A 21,413-nucleotide genomic window follows, 5' to 3' on the forward strand; every position below is an offset into this window, starting at 1 on the left:
AGTAAAGATGCGTATTTACAGCGGACTTGTGCTTCACTTGCTCTACTGAATTCTTTGTACGGTCTGTCTTATGACTTTGGCAATACTAAGATTCTGCAGGCAGATCTCGCGACTTTCAAGTAAATCTAGTTAGCAGTTTTAATGTACATAGCTAGATGGGAGTAACCAAGCGTATGTCATCCAGTAACTTTCGATTTATCGCAAGATTTTCGTATTAAAGTTAAGCGTGGTTAGTTGGGGCTATGAAATGGAAAGGAAAATAGTTGTAATGGTGCCGTCCCATGAAAAAATCCGGGATGACGGAATGGAATGCAAAGGAAATCTAGAGGATTTTCGAGTTCGTTCCACGCTTAGAGCATATACTACAAGAGGTAGCTCTACGCATGCCGTCACATCGCGAAAACTGTGGCCGCAGTGATGAGAGAGCAGGATAAGCCGTCTGATATGTATGTACACATACATACACTACTTTACGGAAATTTTCTATATACGGAGATAGTCCTCCTTACCTCCTCCACCATACATCAATCATTGACTGAAAAGATGCATCAAAATATATGTCCGAACGACATTAAATCTATTATTGTAATAAGCCCGTTATAAAACTACTTTTCACGACACGCGTATCATACTCAACACATTCATCAGTGTTTCTTCCGCCAGCAATTGGATTTGGCGTATGGGCAATAGCGCAAAGTGCGTAAAATAACTAGGCGGAAAGTTGGCTGGCGTAAGTCGCATGCCTGGGCACCTTCAAGCCCATAAGGGAGTCGGTAAATGTAGGGCACTGACGTTACCCTTTTGCCCGTCGTACCATTTTGCTTGTTTCTAAAGGTTCTGGCCGTTCTGGCTGTCTAGCAATCTTCATTCAACCCGGCCCTACCAATATAAAACCAAGGCACGACCGAGGTGACGCCAGCTAAACGTAAACCGCAACAGTAGATCTAGCGCACCAAATTCATTGTTGAGAAAATTCAATAAAACCTTCCTGAATTGCGGTTCGTGCATGTATGTGTAAGTTTATTGATAGGTTATCCAAACTTGGTGAAATATCGTATTTACTAATTCGAAACAACGATGTCAATCGTTACGGAGCATGGCGGAAAAGGTTACGCGCCATTACCGCAAAGTATGAGCAATACGGATACTGAGAATGAGGATGAGGGTGTCGAGAAAAAGTCATGTCAATCTACAAAGCACGATTCAACGACGATGCAGGAGAATGTGAGATTTTTCCCTCTCGACGAATCTAAAAACCTGGCAAACAGACTGAAGAATGGTCGAAACACTAGTTTGGGGTACTGCAGCGACGATATACCGATAATGGTTATTGACCAGGATGCAAACAACGACCTGTGGAAGAGACCGCACATGTCTTTCTTACGGCAATTATTTTTGGCTGCTTCCATCCTACTCTGTCTAGCAACGATAGTCATATTTCTATACGTTCTTCCCTGCAATGAATCTAACTCGCTACGACCAGCTATCAAAAATCGCCCAGCCTTACTCTGGGACAACACTCTTCAAGGCATGGGTATGCACAACCACACTAAGACAGCAATTAATCAATCAGTAAATCAATCATTTTTACCATCATTCTTTATCAACAAATCAGTTTTTCAGTAACTGTAATATTAATTTTCAATCGTGTGATATCGCATCTGACTTGATCTGATTGAAAAGACACATCTCAACAATTTTTTACGAAACATTCACATTTTTCAAGTTTTGTCGTAATGACATAGTTCATCTTCGATTTTTGTTAATTTAATAAATTTCCTCTTGACTCTAGTACCTAACATTCATGTCTTTGAATTCAGCAGCATTTTTTTGTGATGAATCTTGTTTGCTATGTACTTACTCAACAATGCAAAACTATTACTACTATTAAAGAGTGATCACAAATACATTTATCATAATTGACTGGAAAATTAAAACTTTTGACTTCCGTTAGAAATTGAATGAGCAATGATAATCCTTGACAAGATTTCAGTTTCATTGTATAGTGAAATGTTTATTTATCTGACAAGTAACAAAGTCATGAAAAATTGAGAAAACGTTACCTCAGTAAATAAGAACAAAGTTATTTATAGAACCTTCGAAAATGAATAATAATTTTTTCTTGGTTTGAATACTTTATGAAAATAACGGCAGAAATTTAATGTCCTCAAATTTTAATCGTTTTGAAAAATATTAATCTCATGAGGATTTTTCTTCAGAATTATACGGACCCATCCTAGTTATTCCTGGCACCCCACGAAACCTAGTAATGATGTATCGAGAACAACTATATGGGGACTCAGTTGGAAAAATGCAAGGGTCAATGGTGCCACTTCGAAAAGGTGGAGTAATTTCGATACACGGAGGTAATGGTTTACTTCTTTGGGTTGTTCGGCTGTCATACCCGCCAACAGAGATAGTTTGCAAAAATCTTAACATGGATAAATCCAGAATGCCAGAAACCACCTGTCTAGTCGCAGGAGAGCCAGGACTGATCAGCATTAATTCAACTACTGGGTTGACGCAGTGGAGCATTAGCGCGTCTACTCATTCAAAGCTGCCTATGCTTTTACCTGATATTGATGGTGATGGAATCGCCGATCTATTAAGTGTTGTGATATCTAAGGACCAGAAGAAACAAAGTCCAGCTTTATTCTCTGGAAAAAGTGGATCACTGCTGGGTCAAGAACTGAAACCAGAGTGTCATCGTGTATACGTTTCCAGCTTAGATTCAAATGATACAATATCTTACCTCTGTGATGACTCTAATGGAAAACGTCAGTAACAGTACACAATATTTTAATTTTTCAAAGATTGTGAACAGGATGAACATTGAAAGGGATTACCTATTTTTGAAGAACTAGCGTGAATTAAATGAATCTTTCAATAACACAAGAGTTATTATAGCAGTTGGCAAAGATTTGAAGGTGTAAAAAATGTGTGAAGTATCCTCAAATCTGGAAAAGATGAATATCTTAAGCTGATTGACTGAAAATTTGTATTTGCACCATTAGCTAGTGAATATTTAGAGTAAAGAAGAAATACTTATGTTTAGGGAGTTCAGGTTTTTATAAACCTTTCCTGGAAGAAATTAATTTTTTATTTTCACGCATGAGTGTGAAGCAGTTTTTTTTATATTTATGAATTCACGTATAACAAAATTGTATTGCCATGTCATTATTGTCTTACAACTCGTTCAATATGGCTACTTTGTATTTTCTATTCCGTAGAAAATCTGACCATAAACTACTTTCAAAGACTTTTCAATTTATTTTGATGTAATTTTCACATTCAATTTTTCAAAAATATGTTCTGTATGTGTTTATAAACTGCATCAAATATACTTTAAATATGCAACAATTTACGTCTTGCAACGATTGAAACGATTTTGATTACATATTCAGATCATCATGGATTTGTGTCTAACCTCACCACGAATTGTACTCATACATTGTTTCTCCCATTCCAGAATCCACGAAAACAATAACCCTCAAGGAGTTGTTCCCTAGGATACAGTATCCTAAGGCCATGGAGAAGATAACTGATGAACTGAACGAGTTACAAAACCCTGTTGTTCCGTCCGCGCAAAATTCGGATCAGCATATTGTGCGCCTAACTGCGTTTCACCAGCTGGGAATAGAACATCAAGGAACATGTCCTGGTGATCTTTGTCAAACAATAATGAACATCACTTTTCAAAAGGACTCAAACCAGCCGCGTATGATTTGGAAGAGTTACGGACCAAACGCATACGGAATGAAGCCGGCCATTTTCACACAGATTAACAATCCACTCGTGACGGGGTTTGTGATGAAATTCTGGCAATGGACTCCAGATTCACAAATAGATAAAATAAACTCGAGCATTGTGCGGCGTACGGTAATCGAGCGAACATTGGTAGTGATAATAGATGCGGCTGAGGTTCACCCTGTAAATGCAAGCCAGACTGAAATCACTCAAATATGCGATGGTACAAATTGCCAGCCAAGTTTGGAGCTACAAAGCCAATCACTCGTCGTTACCGACCTGAACGACGACGGATCTAGAGAATTAATCAGCTATCAAACTTCGTATGAATTTCGCGATAATCTGCAATTACTTAAATCAAAGGTCGAGTTCATTATGCTCGATGCCGAGGTAGCAAAATTAACGCAGATTATAATATCGTAAATTGTTAGAAAATATCGGTTCAATGCAATAGTCTATCTTACCTGAATTAACTACATGCATACAATTATACTATTTCTGTGCTTCTCCAAGTTGTTTATTAACTTTATCAGCACGAAATATGATTCTACACGAAATAGATTATATTTTCAAAGAATTCTGTGCAAAAATAGTCATTACATTTAATTTAATTTTAATTAATACATTATATTTAAAAAAAAAATTCATAAAATATCGTCAAATTTTTGTCGTATTCATCAATGCAAATCGACTGTGATGCTTTAAAGATGTTCCCTAGTTATTATATTTTATGAATTTTATTAAAAATCGAGTGAACATTTTGATCCACAAGCTTTGAACGTACCTAAGTTTTTGCCGCCTTCAATCTTTATAGAAAATCTGTAATCTAAACGTTCCTAGTCACGAATAAGTATTAAATACCTATATTTTAATTTACCAATATTTCTAATACTTTTATTCAACTTGACATTGGTTTTAAATGTGTTCTAATTTGTAAATGAAGAAAATTCAAATAATATAATTATATACACAACTTTAAAAATTCGATTTTGTGCATTTCTACTCTCAACACTTCTCCCAGCTTCGCGACATGATATGCGTATACCCATAGATATGTATACATGTGTGTGTCAAACGCATTTAGAATCCGTGATATAGTAAGGAAAAACAAAAACCTTACGATTATTTACAAAATCGAACCTTATACTATTCAATTTACGGAGTAAAAACATTACGGTCACAGTGAGATGCCAATTTTTTTTCTCTTTGATAGGCAAATTGGCTGACACCAGACATTTCAAATCTGAAATGAATTGATTGAGATTATCCATAAAAGTTACGACTGTAAAAATCTTAAAATTCGTTGTAGCTATGAGTGTGATAAAATACCGGACTAGGTATACGTGATAAACGTGTTTATTCGCAATATTACTATACGAAATTTATAATTATACGGTCTACTGATAGGAATTCTAATCTCTTCTACAGTGAGTCATTATCGATTTATTAGCTTACCACGTAGACTAAACGCTTTTTACTTATTATCTACATATACATCTGAATAATAAAGGGAAGTCAAAGGGAAGAAAAAAAACGGAGGTAAGATAATAAAAGAAAAACCGGAACAAGATTGCATATGCGCACTGGTGGCGCGTGTCTCCTCCCGTATTCATGTCGACGCGCCAGGTCACAATCACACCTTTTATGGCCGCGAGGAGGGATCACAGCACAGAGTATGCATATACCGTATAATAATTCGGTTGTCCATGGAATATCGAGATTTAAAGATCTGCAAGGGTTAGTTTGATACAAAAGCGCGCACGTGATCGCGGTAAAACGAAGGGGGTGGGCGGGGGTGATCTTTGTGATAAACAACCGAAAGAGAAAAACGATACAAAGTATCTAACGAGGGTATGCGTAGTGATCATTGTGGCATTACAATAATGTGCGCGCGGTTAAATTAGCGGGTAGAAAGTAAACGATATCGTCGTCGCCCCTTATCATTGGAAACTTAGAGGAAGATAGAGAAGAAAAAATAATTGCAATCGAATAACAATCGAGTAGGTCGTGGCGTTGCTGAGTGGCAGGGGAAGCAGATAGCTAGGTGTGTTGGTTCGTCGAGTGTGTAGATCTCGGATACAACAATATGGCGGCTAACCTGGAAGAGGAGCAAAGTTTGCGGGAGTGCGAGGAGTACGTTCAACGGCACAACATTCAGCAGGTTCTGAAGGACTGCATTGTCCAACTGTGCGTTGGCAGGCCCGAGAACCCAGTCTCGTTCCTACGCGAGTATTTCCAAAAACTTGAAAGGGTAAGAGCCTAATAACCGACAATACATCGCTCGTCTATCTGTTTCGTGATCGTCGTCTGTCACGCAACCTTCAATGTTCAAAAACCCATATGTGTGCACCCATTATTTATATTTACTGAGTCGCTACGTCGTCTCTCGCGAGTCGTGTCCGTCGTCTTCGTCGTGTCGTTGTCGCGTAGGAAATTGACGATGACCCGGTTGCGTTTGATGTCTGACGTCACGCCCACGACACCAACCACGGCCTGTAGGTTTACCCACGCCTTACACATGCATGCACATCGGCAGCTGTGTTAAATCTTATATGTATACGGGCTATTCCGCGTCAACCGGATCAGTCATCTCTCAGATATTTTTTTAATTTGGCATGTGGATTGTGTAAGGGGAGTTAGATTTTTGTGCCAAAGCGCGAATCTCATAATGCAAAATTCGATTTTTTATTAACAATAACAAATTAGACTCCCATTTTTTTCAAAAATTCATAACTTCGGCAACAAATTAGATACAATTTTTTTTTTTTTTTCAAATTACGCGGAAAGCTCCATAGAATTTAAAAAAAAATACGAAATGGTAAAAAAAAGTTGTTATCAATTGTTTATTTAACAATTAATTTTTCAAAGATTTTTAAAACAGTGACCGACACGATCAAAAAATTTTTTTAAAATTCTGACATGTTCCTTGAACTGTACTACAACCTGTGAATTAATTCCAGAGGGGTGTTTTTCTTCGTTTTCGAGTAAAAAATCATTAAAGGTGTCGATGCGCATGAAATTGCGGCGCGTCGAGTCTCTACGTAATGGCGGGCGGCCGGTTGCCGTCCACCGCTACTCCGCGGCGGCGTCGCGGCGTTATTTTAGAGTCATTTTCACGATGTAGGACATGATTGAAAAATCTGAAAAAAATACTGTACCTTCACAAGGCCTGCTCAAAGCGATAAGTGAAGTTTCAAGAATGTGTTCTTCACCGTTTTTTTATTACAGAGATTCGAAATTTGGTGGTGCGTAACTGTTATTTTGAATCTCTGTAATAAAAAAACGGTGAAAAACACATTCTTGAAACTTCACTTATCGCTTTGAGCAGGCCTTGTGAAGGTACAGTATTTTTTTCAGATTTTTCAATCATGTCCTACATCGTGAAAATGACTCTAAAATAACGCCGCGACGCCGCCGCGGGGTAGCGGTGGACGGCAACCGGCCGCCCGCCATTACGTAGAGACTCGACGCGCCGCAATTTCATGCGCATCGACACCTTTAATGATTTTTTACTCGAAAACGAAGAAAAACACCCCTCTGGAATTAATTCACAGGTTGTAGTACAGTTCAAGGAACATGTCAGAATTTTAAAAAAATTTTTTGATCGTGTCGGTCACTGTTTTAAAAATCTTTGAAAAATTAATTGTTAAATAAACAATTGATAACAACTTTTTTTTACCATTTCGTATTTTTTTTTAAATTCTATGGAGCTTTCCGCGTAATTTGAAAAAAAAAAAAAAATTGTATCTAATTTGTTGCCGAAGTTATGAATTTTTGAAAAAAATAGGAGTCTAATTTGTTATTGTTAATAAAAAATCGAATTTTGCATTATGAGATTCGCGCTTTGGCACAAAAATCTAACTCCCCTTACACAATCCACATGCCAAATTAAAAAAATATCTGAGAGATGACTGATCCGGTTGACGCGGAATAGCCCATACATACCGTATGCGATTATAAACCCTGAATCGCAATTAAATCGTCCCGAGAATTTTCTTTACAGTCTTCGTACTGTTTCATCAAGTTAGGTTAATGATCACGTCGTAGATACAAGTCGTCCCTGTGGAATCACAAGTCAAGACGGGAAAAAACGACGCAAATAAACAAGAGTTATTTTTATTCTTCCTTCACTGTTTTCTTCTCGGTTTCTTGTTTTTTATTTCTTTGTGCTGTATAGGTATATCGATTTTCCTATCCGTACACATGCTGCAAGGGATAGCGAAAGCAGCGCGGGGCGGTGGGGGGAGGGGGGGGAGGGATATTTTCTCTTATTACATGCGCGGAGTATGAGAATGGATGTATTCATCCAAAAAAGATGACCTCGGTTCGTCAAATGTGATGAAGTAATAATAACAATGATAATAATTTTGAAAAACTGTAGCAATCCTTATTTACAAAAACCGAGAAATTTTTCTTCCATACGAACAAGATCCATGTTCTCTGAATTTTAGAATTGTCACTTCAACTAAATTTGGGCATTAAAAACTGTACCTGAAATGTTCCTCGTCACTTACTTCAATATTTAATATGACTTGTTTTTGCGACCCTGCCGTTATCAGCTTTTGGTATGTTCATCTATAGCGTACCTAAATTGAGAGAATAAGAAATTCATTTGTTTGTAGAAAAATTATCGCGGGATCTAACCAAACGTTCTTTAGAACGAACATTAAATAATATCAAAATTGTTGCTACAGCTGATTTATTATTGAATCGTTGTACGTACGTACGTCACACAATTTATTAATAGAATATTCCGAGCTGATTTCTTTCGTTCGTTTCAAGTCTAAACTTAAGTTTCACTCTCAAGCGTCGTGCAAACAATATAGTTCACGCCTCATTCGAAACGATCTGTGATATCTCACAGATACGAGACGCAGCGAATTCGAATTGCGAATTGTGTGTTGCGTTATTCGTATAGATGTACGTATGTACATACCTACGCTATGCATTATAGGTATGTATATAACGTGGATATGTATTTATACATTTTGCTGATTCGCTTTTTTCTCATTTGTTGGAGAATTTTCTCGTCGTATTTATACGTATATTATCGCGCATAAAAATGATCAAACAGATACGTACAAGTGGCATTTACGGCATGTGTGTTATACTGTTTATCTACCTTACATCGTACCGATGCGTATATAGGTATAACTTCTACTGAAAGTAAATTTACGAAGACCGACCCCCGTGCCCGTTTCCCTCCGCCAACAAAACGGCGAAATGTGTGGCCGAAATACATATTCAAATATTTATCCATACATGTATCTTCGATGAATTATATAAATCTTGCCGGAACACTTTTCCGAAATCTGCAATACATACACGCATACGTCGCTACGCCGCGTCTCCATGTATGTATTAAAATTTGTTCGCAATACATAGCTCAATTGTGCGAACAGAACTAATGCGGCAACCAACTATAAAATCCATGATAAAATCGTAACGAATCGGCAAGTTCGCGATTTAATTGCAATTCCGGAGACTCGAGCGCCCGTCTGTAAGTTTGAATGCCTTCGAGTAGGCGCTGCTTTTCTAAACATAGAATATTCTCAAAATATATTTCAAACGTTATATTGGTATTCATATAGGTATCTGGGTATACGTAGAGGCTGTCGAGTGGCGGCAGCCAAAACCAGACACATACACTTCTAGTATACACATATATATGTATATCTGAAAATATGAACCACAATAAACTACCGAAATATTCCAGAAGTTATTTCATCGCATCAACTTACTAGCAATCCCCCGTACGCTAGTCACCCTCGTCATCGTCGTCGGCTGTCCTTGTAGTTGCGGTCATTCGAGTTTGAACCGTCCCGCGAATCGTATACTCGATTATACCGTCGAGAAAGATATATCCATGTTTATTGGATTAGGTGCACGAGGCTCTAATAAAATTAGGAGCTTGAATCTACCGTCCCGAGACCTGTAGTTTTATCGTTCAAACAGTTTTGTTTCTCTCAACTTAACCCTAGATATTATTACTGTTAGTATTATTATTGTCATTATTATCATCATCACCATCATCGATATATTGGCGCATATAATCTATCCAGGTTTATATTATAAATAAGCAAGTGATAACGAGAACGAAGGTGAAAGTCAAGCAGGAGATCGATTATAAGAAACAAAAGTTAATAATAATAAAGTTGAAAAAAGTGAAGCACCGTTCTACGCGTAGACAAAAAGGAATATAACTGCGGTAGCGAGAGTACGAGAAACTGTTGAAAAACAACTTAATTTGGGTGACGTCATGGAGGTACGGTAGGTAGGCGTTTAGGGTAAAAGCTTTGCAATTATTAACTCGCACGTATATTGTTGAATATGATCTTATATGTAAGTTACGTCATACGCGTACATACCGAAAGAATCTCGTGGCGCAGACCCGTGTGCTCAAACGGATCAGGGTGAATCTTGTAACATTACTGTAATGATGCATGTTTAGGAAAAATCGTTACTTTGCACCTTTAGGAACGTCTGAAATTTAGTAAACCATGAGAAACAAAACATATTCTTATTTTGAAAAGCCAACTCCTTCAAAGTCATTCCAAAATTGTGCAATAACAATTTTTTCCCTGACGTTTTCTTACGTTAACGTTACTAACTTCAGTCTCATTCAATGCAAACTAGGGCTAACTGACAACGGCTAGCGCGACGCACGAAGTCACCTCAGGTAGCTTGGAAAAGGCTGTTTCGCGAAATCCTCTGGGGAATATAACATAACGTGTGCGCGAAACGCTGATGGCAATAACAAAACTAATGAAACCCGAGTAATTATACTTCGCCACAGTCAATTTTGAATGTAAATGGAAACTAAAAGAATAGGGTACGTGCATAATAAAAACCATCTGCCGTGTAGGAACGATCGTGTAAAATTATTTTTAATGGTGAAAAAAGGGGAAAATCAAGAACAGAAATGAGAGACAAAACTATTTCAAAACTTTCTCAGTTTGGAAACTATATATTTGATATACACTCGCATATTCGGCGGCGGTTTCGTAACGTTTTCGCACACGTATTTAAATATAGGTGTATACCTTGGTATATATTCTTTTTTGCTCCTTGATTTCTTGACAAATATCTAAGCTGATCTGAACATAACTTTGTTGAAAAACTTCGCTATCGAGGAAAGTATGTAACGAATTATTTATAACTTCTGGTTGCGGAATGCCTGCAAAGATTTAAATATTCGAAAACCTGACGATTCCCGAACTTTTTCATCTATTCCGCTACATTTTCCTCTTACGTAAAAAATGCAGAATTGGCTGATTCGTATGAATTTCGTGTAATGAGAAGTCACGCGTTTATAAGTGTGGCGCGAAATTTATTGAACCGGCATTATTTCCGACGTGAAGTTAATAATAATAGCACGTTCACTACCTCGATAAAAGAATAAAAAACAAATAATTATTGCTCTTTCGTTCATTCCCATCTCTCTCAAGGAACAAGCACACGATGCAAAACAGCAGAGCGCGACGAGTCCTGAGGACACGGAAGATATGCCAGCGGGTCAACAAGGGCCGCAGGTGCCTCGGCGCCGAGGAGGAATTTCGGCAGAGCCGGTATCAGAAGAGGATGCGACCAGCTACGTTAAGAAGGTGGTGCCAAAGGACTACAAAACTATGGCTGCCTTGAGTAAAGCAATTGCAAAAAATGTACTCTTTGCTCATTTGGACGAAAACGAGAGGTCGGATATATTCGACGCGATGTTTCCCGTCACGTTTTTACCTGGCGAGCCAATCATACGCCAAGGTATGAAAGACAGCAAGATGGTTCAACTTTTTTTCTCCTCTGATCTATTTCATTATTTCAAATTGTAGGAGACGAAGGGGACAATTTTTACGTAATTGATCAAGGCGAGGTCGAGATATTTGTCAACAGTGAGTTGGTAACAACGATAGGCGAAGGCGGCAGTTTCGGAGAACTTGCGCTAATCTACGGGACTCGGCGAGCGGCTACAGTCAGAGCAAAAACTGACGTGAAACTTTGGGGCATCGACAGAGATTCGTATCGGAGAATTCTCATGGGTTCTACTATTAGGAAACGTAAAATGTACGAGGAGTTCCTCTCCAGAGTTTCCATATTAGGTAAGAGAAAATAATCCAAAAACTCAATGATTATTAAATAAAAGCTACCAGTTACGGGTAGTAGCGGAACGTGGTAATGCTGGTTAAGATATGGCAACCAACTTTAATGATAAAAATTAGACCAAAGCTTATAAGAATATAAAATTAAAAAAAAAAAATTATATGAGTAAAACTGTAAAGCATTTGTGTATTTAGCAGAAGTTCAGACTGTTTGACTGCTAACGGCCCTAGTCTAGCGACTAAGACGTTAAAAAAAAAAAACAATTCAAGATTAATTTACAATTGCAATTGAAATGGACTCGTACAACTCATCTTTATTAATCGTTTCTAATAACAAAACAAAAATGCCGCATGGAAATTTTGAACGTTTCCATACGTCTAATTAACTTTCAATTCTGCTATTTGGTGAGAACTACAGTTCGCGACGCAAAGTCGTAAGAAATTTAATTTCAAACACGTATCCGCAATCATTGCCTACCCTTTTTTCAGAAAGTTTAAAAATGAAGTAAATTAAAGCCTTAATTTTAGAAGTAAGAAACCTTATCCCCTTCGAAATTTAAACATGTTTTCTTGACCAAACTTAATCAGAATCGTTGGACAAGTGGGAAAGGTTAACGGTCGCAGACGCTTTGGAACCCGTAGTTTTCGATGATGGTGAAACGATCGTTCGGCAAGGTGAACCCGGCGAAGATTTCTATATTATTGTAGAGGGAATGGCTGTCGTTCTTCAACAACGTACAGAAGGCGAGGAACCTTCGGAAGTCGGCCGTCTTGGGCCGTCGGACTATTTTGGTGAGTAGGAAGGGTGAAATTAAAAAATAAACCGCGTAAACTATATCTCAAAGATGCTTTCAAACATTGACAAGTAAATCTGTACAATTTAGCCGTATTTTTGTCTTCTAATTTCTCGATACTCTTTACAGGAGAGATTGCGCTTCTACTGGACAGGCCGCGAGCAGCTACTGTAGTTGCTACAGGGCCGTTGAAGTGTGTCAAATTAGATAGAGCACGATTTGAACGTGTATTAGGTCTCTGCGCCGATATTTTAAAACGCAACATCACCCAATATAACAGCTTCGTGTCCCTTTCCGTATAGCTGTCTCGCCGTTATCTCAAACAATCAAAAATCGTGTCGCGCCATCCTCCCCGTGTACACAACAATCTACAACAATACACCCTGACCGTTAAGATTTATTATTTCATTAATATTATATTTTAATTATTATTATTGTATTATATACCATCTATTATTAATATATTCATATTATATATTAGAATCTCTACACTATAAATAAAATTGAATGATGATTATTACACATTACGAAGATAATGTGTCATATCTTGGACATCACTGTAAGTTGTGACCTTCAAATCTCAATTTACTACGTGCAGGTTTTTCTAATATATTTTATTTATTTCATTATTAGAAAATGACAATAACGGTAACAGCAGAAAATTCAAAACCATACCTGTAGAACCATTTATCAATAACGTAAAGTAAAAAAATCGCATCTTTTGAAATGTTTGAAAGAAACAACGAAAAGATTTCCGTTAACGAATTTTGCCATACCATTTTTGAATTAGTGGCTGAATAAGAAAAAATCACAATTATTACACAAACGAAAAATAGTACATCGTATATTACGGAAGAAAACCGAACGATTGACGGGAGTGCGATTTTCAGAAAGCCAAAGTGCACGAAGGGCGCGGTGGAAGATCGCCGACGCTGAGCTAAAAATCGCATGACCAGCGTCAATCGCCTTCCGCCCATGGTGCACACGATACTCTTCGTCCACATCTGCATTGAAAGTTTGCCTTCGAGTACACGATCGTCCTTTATCGCGTAGTACAGACTCGATTTTGCGCCAGGTATTCGAAGAAGCAGGTGCAAATAGTATTAATACTATGCAACAATGAGGCAGCGATCTTTTCCGGCCGAGCGTAAATTTGCAATATTCGTCTTCGGCTCCTGTCCGTGTTCACCTACGACTCAAGTTGCAATCTTAGGATCGGACGGAAAAGATCGTTGCTTCCTTGTTGTAAAAGATTCTTTATGGAACAAGAGTATGTTACGTGTTTTTCACGAAGCACGAAATTAACTTTATGGGTCACGTAATATCAGATTTGTTCGTGACACCGCATGAGCGCAGTACAGAAAAGACTACTTATACTCCTCGGACTTACAAGTAGTCTTTTCTGTACTCTGCGCATGCGGATTCGTAGACTCACTCAACCGTCATAGAAACGCATACTTTGTGTACGAAAACAATCATGCAAAAACGCGTAAAACATCCTCGCGTTATATAAATATGCTTTTGCGCCCGCGCACTTACGATATTTCATGCCCACCTATTCGTTTTCTGACGGGAAGAAGACACTTTGCGGCCACTTTATATGCACGATAAGTAATACTTTCTGTGTAGGTTGAACAAAAAATATTTCAATCTGTCCACAAGGTTTCGTTACTTTTTTCTTACGAATAGTTTATAACTGTAGAGTTCGTATTAAGAAACATACGTCTTAGTAATAACAACACTTATCAGAAAACAGCAGATAACACTAGAGAATGAATCAACGACGAGACACTAACAGCAAAATCTGAGGTAAAAATAATTTATTATGTAAACGATATCAGATGGGCAATGTATTGTACATTGAGGTATGTATGCCATAATTATGTCATTTATGCAACAAATATTTACTACCTTAATGTATATGATTTATGTGTGATTGGAAATTGTTTCATGAGCATCATTTTCCCGATGCACACAAGTGTTATTTACGATCAATTTCTATACATACGCGAATGCAATAAATCCACGGTGAAGTTCTGCTTTTCTTCTCTCATTTGCTTTCATGCTTGCGTTCTCTCTCGATCATTATCTTTCACACCCTCTTTTACTCTCACTTTCTTTTCATTAACTCTTTTAAAATGTTGCCGTTCAATCGATACAAATATAACATACATACATACATATATAAATATGTCGGAAACAATGAATAGTGTATAAGTTGGGGAAAAAAAGAAAAATTATTTTACATTTTTTACAACTTTTTTTGTGTAGTTTTGAAATTAATTCTTAATAGAGGCGCTGCCTCATATTTCAGTCTTCGCCACAGCGCTAACTATACGTTCAAGGACGTTAAGCGTTGATATGCATCGAGCCAGACGTCCTCTCGTTGCATCACGGACGCAATACAATAATCAATGGTTTACAAATAGGTATTCTCGATTAAAAACGATGGAAAAAATTAACAAGTTTCCTTGAAGCGTTGCATGCGGATTGGCCAGGATTGCAGGAAACTTCTGTGTATACCTGAGGTTTCCGTTGCTTGGTCCAGATCAGGATTTCTCGAATTTGCAGCACGTTGATAAAAAGCACCCTAACCTGATGGCGAAGAGAATTTTTTTCTTTGTCGCTTGTAAAGGAACCGTGCTGATCGTCAGGAAGATGTAATGAAGTATGAAATCACGCCGATAAGTTCTTGAGCCTCCAGTCTTAAGAGACTGCTCTATCTGAATAGTTTTAGCGTTTTCCCGGCGGGAGGGGGGGATTGAGAAGGGGGGGCCAAGTGAAGAATCATACGACTTGAAATTATTTTTCGAAAAATAATTGTATCCAAGTTTTAATACCAGAGAATAAAGAGGGATGATGTTTTCGAAGGTGTAATTGTACACCGAATCTGGAACCGATTCTGGCTTCATGCCAATGATTCCAAATCAAAACGATGAATTTCATGATATATTCAGAGCTTTTTGTGCAACAGAACTGCTCGATTCTGGCTGCCGCTGCTCTATTAGCTATGTACAACAAATGGTGATCCGTGTCAGAAGATATAATTATACATGTAGCGCCGGTAACGACTTCTTCTTCTCCTAAATTTCGCTTTAGTAAGCTATTTAGCCTGTCAATAGTTGATCCGAAGTTGGGAGTGCGATGAGGATCGATAACAACGACTCATCCGCACTTATGTGTTTTGTTTTTGAAGGTGTAAAGGAAAACACAATGTATTCACACCATGACAGGTGTACACATCAAAACAATTTGATTTCAAAGCAGTTTCCTCGTGAAGAAAAGAGGATCCGGGCAGCAGCTACCAGCTACCTAGATTACCACTACTAGTCTTGCAGTCAACTTGGATTCGCTCAGGGTCGGCGTAAGCCAACCCAAGCTCGGAGACAAATTCATAAAACTTGTCCAAAGAATCAAAGGCCAATTCCGCAACGATGAAATCGACCGCTAAATTTTGCCGGTAGCTAAAGAGCAGAAGAAATAAATCGATTAGCAAAAACGGCAATACTAGATCATTCGTTGAGTTTTAAGAAATGACATAATAGACAGTTATAATGCTGGCGTTAATTTCCTGAAACAAAAAATTGATATATGTTAAGCCTCCCCACCCCCACCCCATCCCTTTTCCATTCCTTCCCTGGTCCAGAATTTTGTGTTAGCAAAGAAAATGTGACTTTAAAACGAAAAAAGTAAGAAAAACAACATATTACTAACGAGACTCTCTTTACACAAATACTTACATGACCCGATAATATAGAAAGTATCATCGATAAAGAGTAAATAATGGTACATGTGAAATACGTACGATTTTATCATATGTTTTAGCGCATTCTTGCGCTCCCTAGCAATGAACCAGTCCATAAGAAAGGCTGCCATTCGCGGGGTTTTACGGTACAGTTTGAAAAATACGTGGAAGTTACCCAGCCACCACGCCGAGCGGACTTTTAGAGCATGTTTTATGCATTCGTCTTCTTTATCTTCGGCTGTCAAAGATGCTAAAATTGTTGTCAAGTCTGAAACGATAAAAGAAAACCGTACATTAAATAATTTTATTGTACACTTTTGATACTTATATCAATAATTCAACTTCCTGTAATAAACTAATTGTATATCTCACCTTGTGTATTTTTCGTGAATATGTAGTAAAGTATCCTGTATGCTACGAACTCTGTACGATTTTCACCACCAAGATCCTGATACAGCATTCTTAACTGCGTTTGACACTGGTTGAACTCTTCATGGTCACCTCGCTCTAAGGCGACACGAGCGTGAGTTTCGTAAACATGAACTGTAAACGAATCCCTTATACCCTGCACTGTTAAATCTTGACGAATTGATTTCAGCTGGTCGCAAGCGTATCTGTAGTCCTGCTCAGCTACCCAACGTTTTTTAACGTGAGCCAGAGAAAAACGAAGCACACTTACTGGCCGCACTGCGGAAGCTGCAGGAGCCTGAAATTGATCAAACATAATCCATTAAAATACGTAGAAGAAAATATTTATAATATTTCTTTACTTTACAATTAAAATAACAAATTGTGCTAATCTTTTTTTTCTTGAGTAGATGAACATAAATTACAGCTGCTTACTGAACTTTTAGCGGAAATTAACAAGACACAAGGCTCACAGAATGTCAATAAAACTTACAGAAGTGAGGCGTAAATAAGGTTTTTCAAGATCCTTGCAGGTACCGACGATGTGAAGCCCTGTAAAATCAAATTCAGTAGCACCATCATCCTTGATATTTATGCTGTTCCTGGAAATAGAATCGCTGAAGCGTGCAGCACGCTGTTGAAGTTTTTCCTTGGATCCAAGTTCATCTCCGTTTCCTGTAGCTAAACCAAACTCTGAATAGAAATGTGATTTATTTTGCTTAGCCTTCTTCATCTTTTTGTTGCTGGTACTGCTGTTGTTGCTACCACCGCCGCTGCTGTTATTGTTGATATAACTCGGCTTACTTCTGCTCGATTTTTTCGACTTTGACGACGAACACTTATGCTCGTGGTCCCGGTCGCTTGTATTAGACGAAGAAGAAGTGCTTCGCCTGTACTTTCGAAAAGGAGGGCTACGCGACCTCGACCTCGTCCTCGACCTCGACCTCGACCTCGACCTCGACCTCGACCTCGACCTACGGTGAGAGCCGGCAGAGAGACGTGCACCAAGACGGGCCCCAAGAGAAGTAGAGAGGCCCGTCTTGCGCTGGCCTCCCTGTCCATGAACCACCAAAGGATTTCCCAGCTTCAAACTCTGGTTCTGAGCCTTTATCGTCATTGTCATGCGCTCGCTGTGAATGCTTGGTAGAGGCTCTTTATCCCAGTCCTTAACCCACAGGGAACCGTCGTTAGCAGAACGCGTTATTTTACCCTTCAGTATAATTTCAACTTGATCCTTGTCAACGCCTGTTTTGCATTTCTCGTAGCAACGATTAACGTAGTTTTTTAGACTATCAGGCCAGTCACCAACAGGACTCGTGTTTGTCATAGCAGTTGGGGGAGTGGTACCTACAGCCGGTTTTCTAGGAATATTTTGAGCAGTGACTACTGTTTGGGAATTTAATGAAGGTGTCACTATTTCCGGCGGGTTTTCTGAAGGTGGAGGAGGCACGGGTGGTTGATGCTGAGTTGGAGGTAAAGGCGGTAGTTCTGACTTAAGATTAGCCCCAGGAATAAAACTGGTCGCAGTTGCATTATTGTTTCCTGGAAAACTATTGTTGAACTGCGCAGCCAGGTTCTTATTCCTCTTACGTTTTTTCTTAGCCGCTCCGCTGTTACCTGAAGGACTGAAGCCAAGACCTGTTTTCTTGTTTTGAAGATTGAAGCGGATTTGACCACCATTAAATTCTGCAACAGCAAAATATCTATTATACAATGAGCTTTGTTGATAATTTGCAAACATCATGAGTAAATGAATAAATTCAATTTTTCTGATTGTTTCTTCGATACATCTGAATTCAAACTGTTGGTGAAAATATAAAATATTTATATCTGTGAAAGTGTAAGAACTAACGTGAGTGATCGTTTTGTATTCCATTCCAACCATTGTAAGGGAAAGAGCTGTAAACGAAGGGTGGTGGTTGCTGGAGTTGCGGATTATGGTTATTTGGCTGTTGGGATGACTGCGAAGGGGGTGGAGGTCCTGGGGGAAGAGGGGGGAGGTCAGAGTCATCATCAAGCGATACGGGAGTTCCAGGTACAGGCGGCTGCTGTGACTGTTGCTTTGCTTGATTATTTTGAGTTGATGCTGTCTGCTGCTGCTGTTGTTGCTGTTGCTGCACCTGTTGCGTGTTAAACGTCTGACCATAACCCGGCATCATTCCTTGGTTGTAGTAAAACATCTGACCTTGAGATCCATACCCTTGGCCATATAATTGCCTGTTATAACATCAACATAAAATTATATTACTTTTAATTAATCAAGGTCTCCAAGTAGAATCAGAAGTATTAATTTAGTTGAAAATCCATAAAAATTTCTGATAACATAGACCAATTTTGTGATATAACTTTGTCTTGCTCAGTGTAAGGACCTTCAGCCTATACAAGAACACAATGCAATAACTGTAAAGAAAATCTATTTCTCGTACGAAAAAATAATCATATTTCAACACCTGCTTGGGTACTTCATTAAGTGTAAAATAATGTACTCCAAAAAACGCGATTCAAATGCGGCAAGTACATTGATTGGAAAAAAAAAATGTTCAGATAGCAACTGACGGCAGTTGAGTTGCTAACGAAAAATATTTTGTACTTTACGTTTCTAATAAAATTCAGCAGTTTCACGGAGTTTTCTATAATTACCGCACCTTCTGCCATCTTAACCTTAGAACACATGTACGGGGTCATAAACAACCCCAGCTAACTTTCAAATTGCATTCTTAAGCTAAAATTTGATATTATTCGTTGGGGACTGTTACTATGATTTAGGTTCACTATCTGGCAGTGAGGTTCAGTCAGTGGTAGCATCAGTTGCTTGCTGGCTATTGCGTAAAGCAATTGAAAAAAACGGCTGGGGTCATTAATGATCCCAATCTAAAGCTGCTGTTGGTGATGTGTGGCAATAAGTGAATTCAACTTTTTTTACTCAAATCAAAATATATGACTTGTTATTACGTAATTTAAGCACCAATAGTCACATATATTATCTAAAACCATATACCGAAGCAATTTTTTCCATGAACTCGATCGCTTTGTAAAAAATGCAAACTTTATTTTTTTTTTTTTTCATCAACTTGCCAGCTCCGTATATAATGTATGATATTTCTTTATCCAGTAAATGGTTCAAAGATACAACTTAGTCATATGCAAGGAGCACCGAGCGACGCATTGTTGCCTTTGCGCTATTGCAGTTAAATGAGTTTTTTTTCCTTGTTTTATTATTATTAATTACATAGTTTTTATATAAAAGAAAATATACGATAACCCTTTACAAACACTTCTTTTGTTATGTTTTTATTAACTTTCTTATTTCCATATTCCATATGTTTTTCCCATTTTCATATCCCGAAATAACCATACTTCTTCAACGGAACATAGGAATAGTAGTTTTTCTTGATAGTCTGATATCATCTTCAAAATCGCGTTTAGTTTGGAAATCGGTTCATTAAAAAAAAGGCGCTAGATTGTGTTAGACGTTTTTGAAAGATGACGTTTTTGCCGTTCTTAGCACTTTTTGGTAGTTGTTTGAATTTTTCACAAACCAAATTTCAATGAAATTGAATTTGTTCTTTACCATTAGTTTCCTTATTAAAAGAAGGAAAAGATTTATGTACTTACAGGTCCCATTGTGGATTTTAGAACAATTTTACAAACAAGAAACGCGTGGGATCAGTATCGACCCCACTCATGAGTTGATGAGTAGAAAAAAAAGATACGTGTGTTCTAGGGTTAAGATAAATTATCATAAGAAAATAATAAGCTCGAGGTTTAATTGATATTGACGGGCAAACTCCGGATGAAATATAACATATCTAAATATACAAATGAATCAGCGGCGGAATCGAAATGTTTGAAGAACGAAAGGCATATGCTGCGGCCATTTTGAAAAATTCACTACGCCTTTAGGGATTTGCGTTGAAAGATTAAATTTGTTAAAAAATATTATTTTTACCCTGCATAGGGCGAATAGAGAGTTGGATGAGTTGGAGGTGGATACTGCCAAGTCATTCCCGTCATCGTTTCCGCGGCTAGTTGCTGTTGCTGCTGCTGGTACTGATGTTGCTGCTTTTGTTGAGACGCTACGGGTTCACTCTCGGACATTCCTCGGTGTAAGATTTCTGCAGCCAAATTATCTGGTTAGCCAATTAATATGAGAATACGACTACTAATTAATTCTTTCTCGATATTCTATATCGTTCATATCTCCTTAAATTCTACACTCAGAATATCTATTCGTCCGCGGTCGACAATTAACGTAAATCTGTGCGATTATGTCACCGAAATACTCGCGATACTGTCAGCCATTACTTGTCTGCAGTCACTATACACTTTCAACCACGGTCTTGTGAGTATCTCCTCTCACCATGTCCTTGCCTTAGAGCATATACTACAGTTCGCGAAAACTGTGGCCGTAGTGATAAGAGAGCTAGAGATATATCCCCGGGTTACGCTGGATACTCCATTGCTCTCACTTTGCATTTGATTGGCTGAGAGGAAACGTACCGGCCAACCAGGATGTAAAACGAGAGAAACAGGCTGTACATAGCATAAGTGCTCTATCTCACTCCTCCGCCATACTTTCTGTACACGCAAGACTACCTCCAGAACAAGTCCAGAACGCCTCCAGCG

The 21,413-nt window shown here is 38.2% G+C and overlaps 3 protein-coding genes across 6 annotated transcripts; 2 read left to right on the plus strand and 1 right to left on the minus strand.

Moving 5' to 3' along the window:
- Window positions 1-498: 498 nt before the first annotated feature.
- On the plus strand, window positions 499-4,734 carry LOC107227433. Its single transcript, XM_015668576.2, has 3 exons — window positions 499-1,534; window positions 2,220-2,777; window positions 3,470-4,734. The coding sequence occupies exons 1-3, from the start codon at window positions 1,078-1,080 to the stop codon at window positions 4,168-4,170; spliced, it is 1,716 nt and encodes a 571-aa protein (XP_015524062.1). The 5' UTR covers window positions 499-1,077; the 3' UTR covers window positions 4,171-4,734.
- Window positions 4,735-5,383: 649 nt separating this feature from the next.
- On the plus strand, window positions 5,384-14,851 carry LOC107227430 (cAMP-dependent protein kinase type I regulatory subunit). 4 transcript variants are annotated; one of them, XM_015668571.2, is made up of 5 exons: window positions 5,384-5,998; window positions 11,196-11,505; window positions 11,574-11,840; window positions 12,429-12,632; window positions 12,764-14,851. In XM_015668571.2, exons 1-5 carry the CDS (start codon window positions 5,834-5,836, stop codon window positions 12,934-12,936), a joined length of 1,119 nt encoding a protein of 372 aa, XP_015524057.1. In that variant the 5' UTR covers window positions 5,384-5,833; the 3' UTR covers window positions 12,937-14,851. The 4 variants fall into 4 exon arrangements, with proteins under 4 accessions (XP_015524057.1, XP_015524058.1, XP_046591548.1 ...); XM_015668572.2 differs by lacking the exon at window positions 5,384-5,998 and adding an exon at window positions 9,519-10,012; XM_046735592.1 differs by lacking the exon at window positions 5,384-5,998 and adding an exon at window positions 9,521-10,021.
- On the minus strand, window positions 14,440-21,168 carry LOC107227419 (leukocyte receptor cluster member 8 homolog). The gene is made up of 6 exons (XM_015668555.2): window positions 20,737-21,168; window positions 18,640-19,004; window positions 17,281-18,473; window positions 16,752-17,085; window positions 16,440-16,647; window positions 14,440-16,098 (listed from the first exon to the last, which is right to left on the minus strand). The coding sequence occupies exons 1-6, from the start codon at window positions 20,883-20,885 to the stop codon at window positions 15,936-15,938; spliced, it is 2,412 nt and encodes an 803-aa protein (XP_015524041.2). The 5' UTR covers window positions 20,886-21,168; the 3' UTR covers window positions 14,440-15,935.
- Between the last annotated feature and the right edge of the window lie 245 nt (window positions 21,169-21,413).

Source organism: Neodiprion lecontei, chromosome 3, assembly GCF_021901455.1.
Source record: "Neodiprion lecontei isolate iyNeoLeco1 chromosome 3, iyNeoLeco1.1, whole genome shotgun sequence".
NCBI lineage: Eukaryota > Metazoa > Arthropoda > Insecta > Hymenoptera > Diprionidae > Neodiprion > Neodiprion lecontei.

What these genes read in the sequence shown, in the direction of transcription:
- LOC107227430 (XM_015668571.2), top strand. Translation starts at nt 5,834, where the DNA reads ATGGCGGCTAACCTGGAAGAGGAGCAAAGTTTGCGGGAGTGCGAGGAG. An exon ending in CGAGCCAATCATACGCCAAG is followed by an intron (nt 11,506 to 11,573) that starts GTATGAAAGACA and finishes TTCAAATTGTAG; the next exon opens with GAGACGAAGGGGACAATTTT. An exon ending in TGGGCCGTCGGACTATTTTG is followed by an intron (nt 12,633 to 12,763) that starts GTGAGTAGGAAG and finishes TACTCTTTACAG; the next exon opens with GAGAGATTGCGCTTCTACTG.
- LOC107227433 (XM_015668576.2), top strand. Translation starts at nt 1,078, where the DNA reads ATGTCAATCGTTACGGAGCATGGCGGAAAAGGTTACGCGCCATTACCG. An exon ending in CAACACTCTTCAAGGCATGG is followed by an intron (nt 1,535 to 2,219) that starts GTATGCACAACC and finishes ATTTTTCTTCAG; the next exon opens with AATTATACGGACCCATCCTA. An exon ending in TGATGACTCTAATGGAAAAC is followed by an intron (nt 2,778 to 3,469) that starts GTCAGTAACAGT and finishes CTCCCATTCCAG; the next exon opens with AATCCACGAAAACAATAACC.
- LOC107227419 (XM_015668555.2), bottom strand. Translation starts at nt 20,885, where the DNA reads ATGTCCGAGAGTGAACCCGTAGCGTCTCAACAAAAGCAGCAACATCAG. An exon ending in AATACAAAACGATCACTCAC is followed by an intron (nt 18,474 to 18,639) that starts GTTAGTTCTTAC and finishes TTGCTGTTGCAG; the next exon opens with AATTTAATGGTGGTCAAATC. An exon ending in CTTATTTACGCCTCACTTCT is followed by an intron (nt 17,086 to 17,280) that starts GTAAGTTTTATT and finishes GATCAATTTCAG; the next exon opens with GCTCCTGCAGCTTCCGCAGT.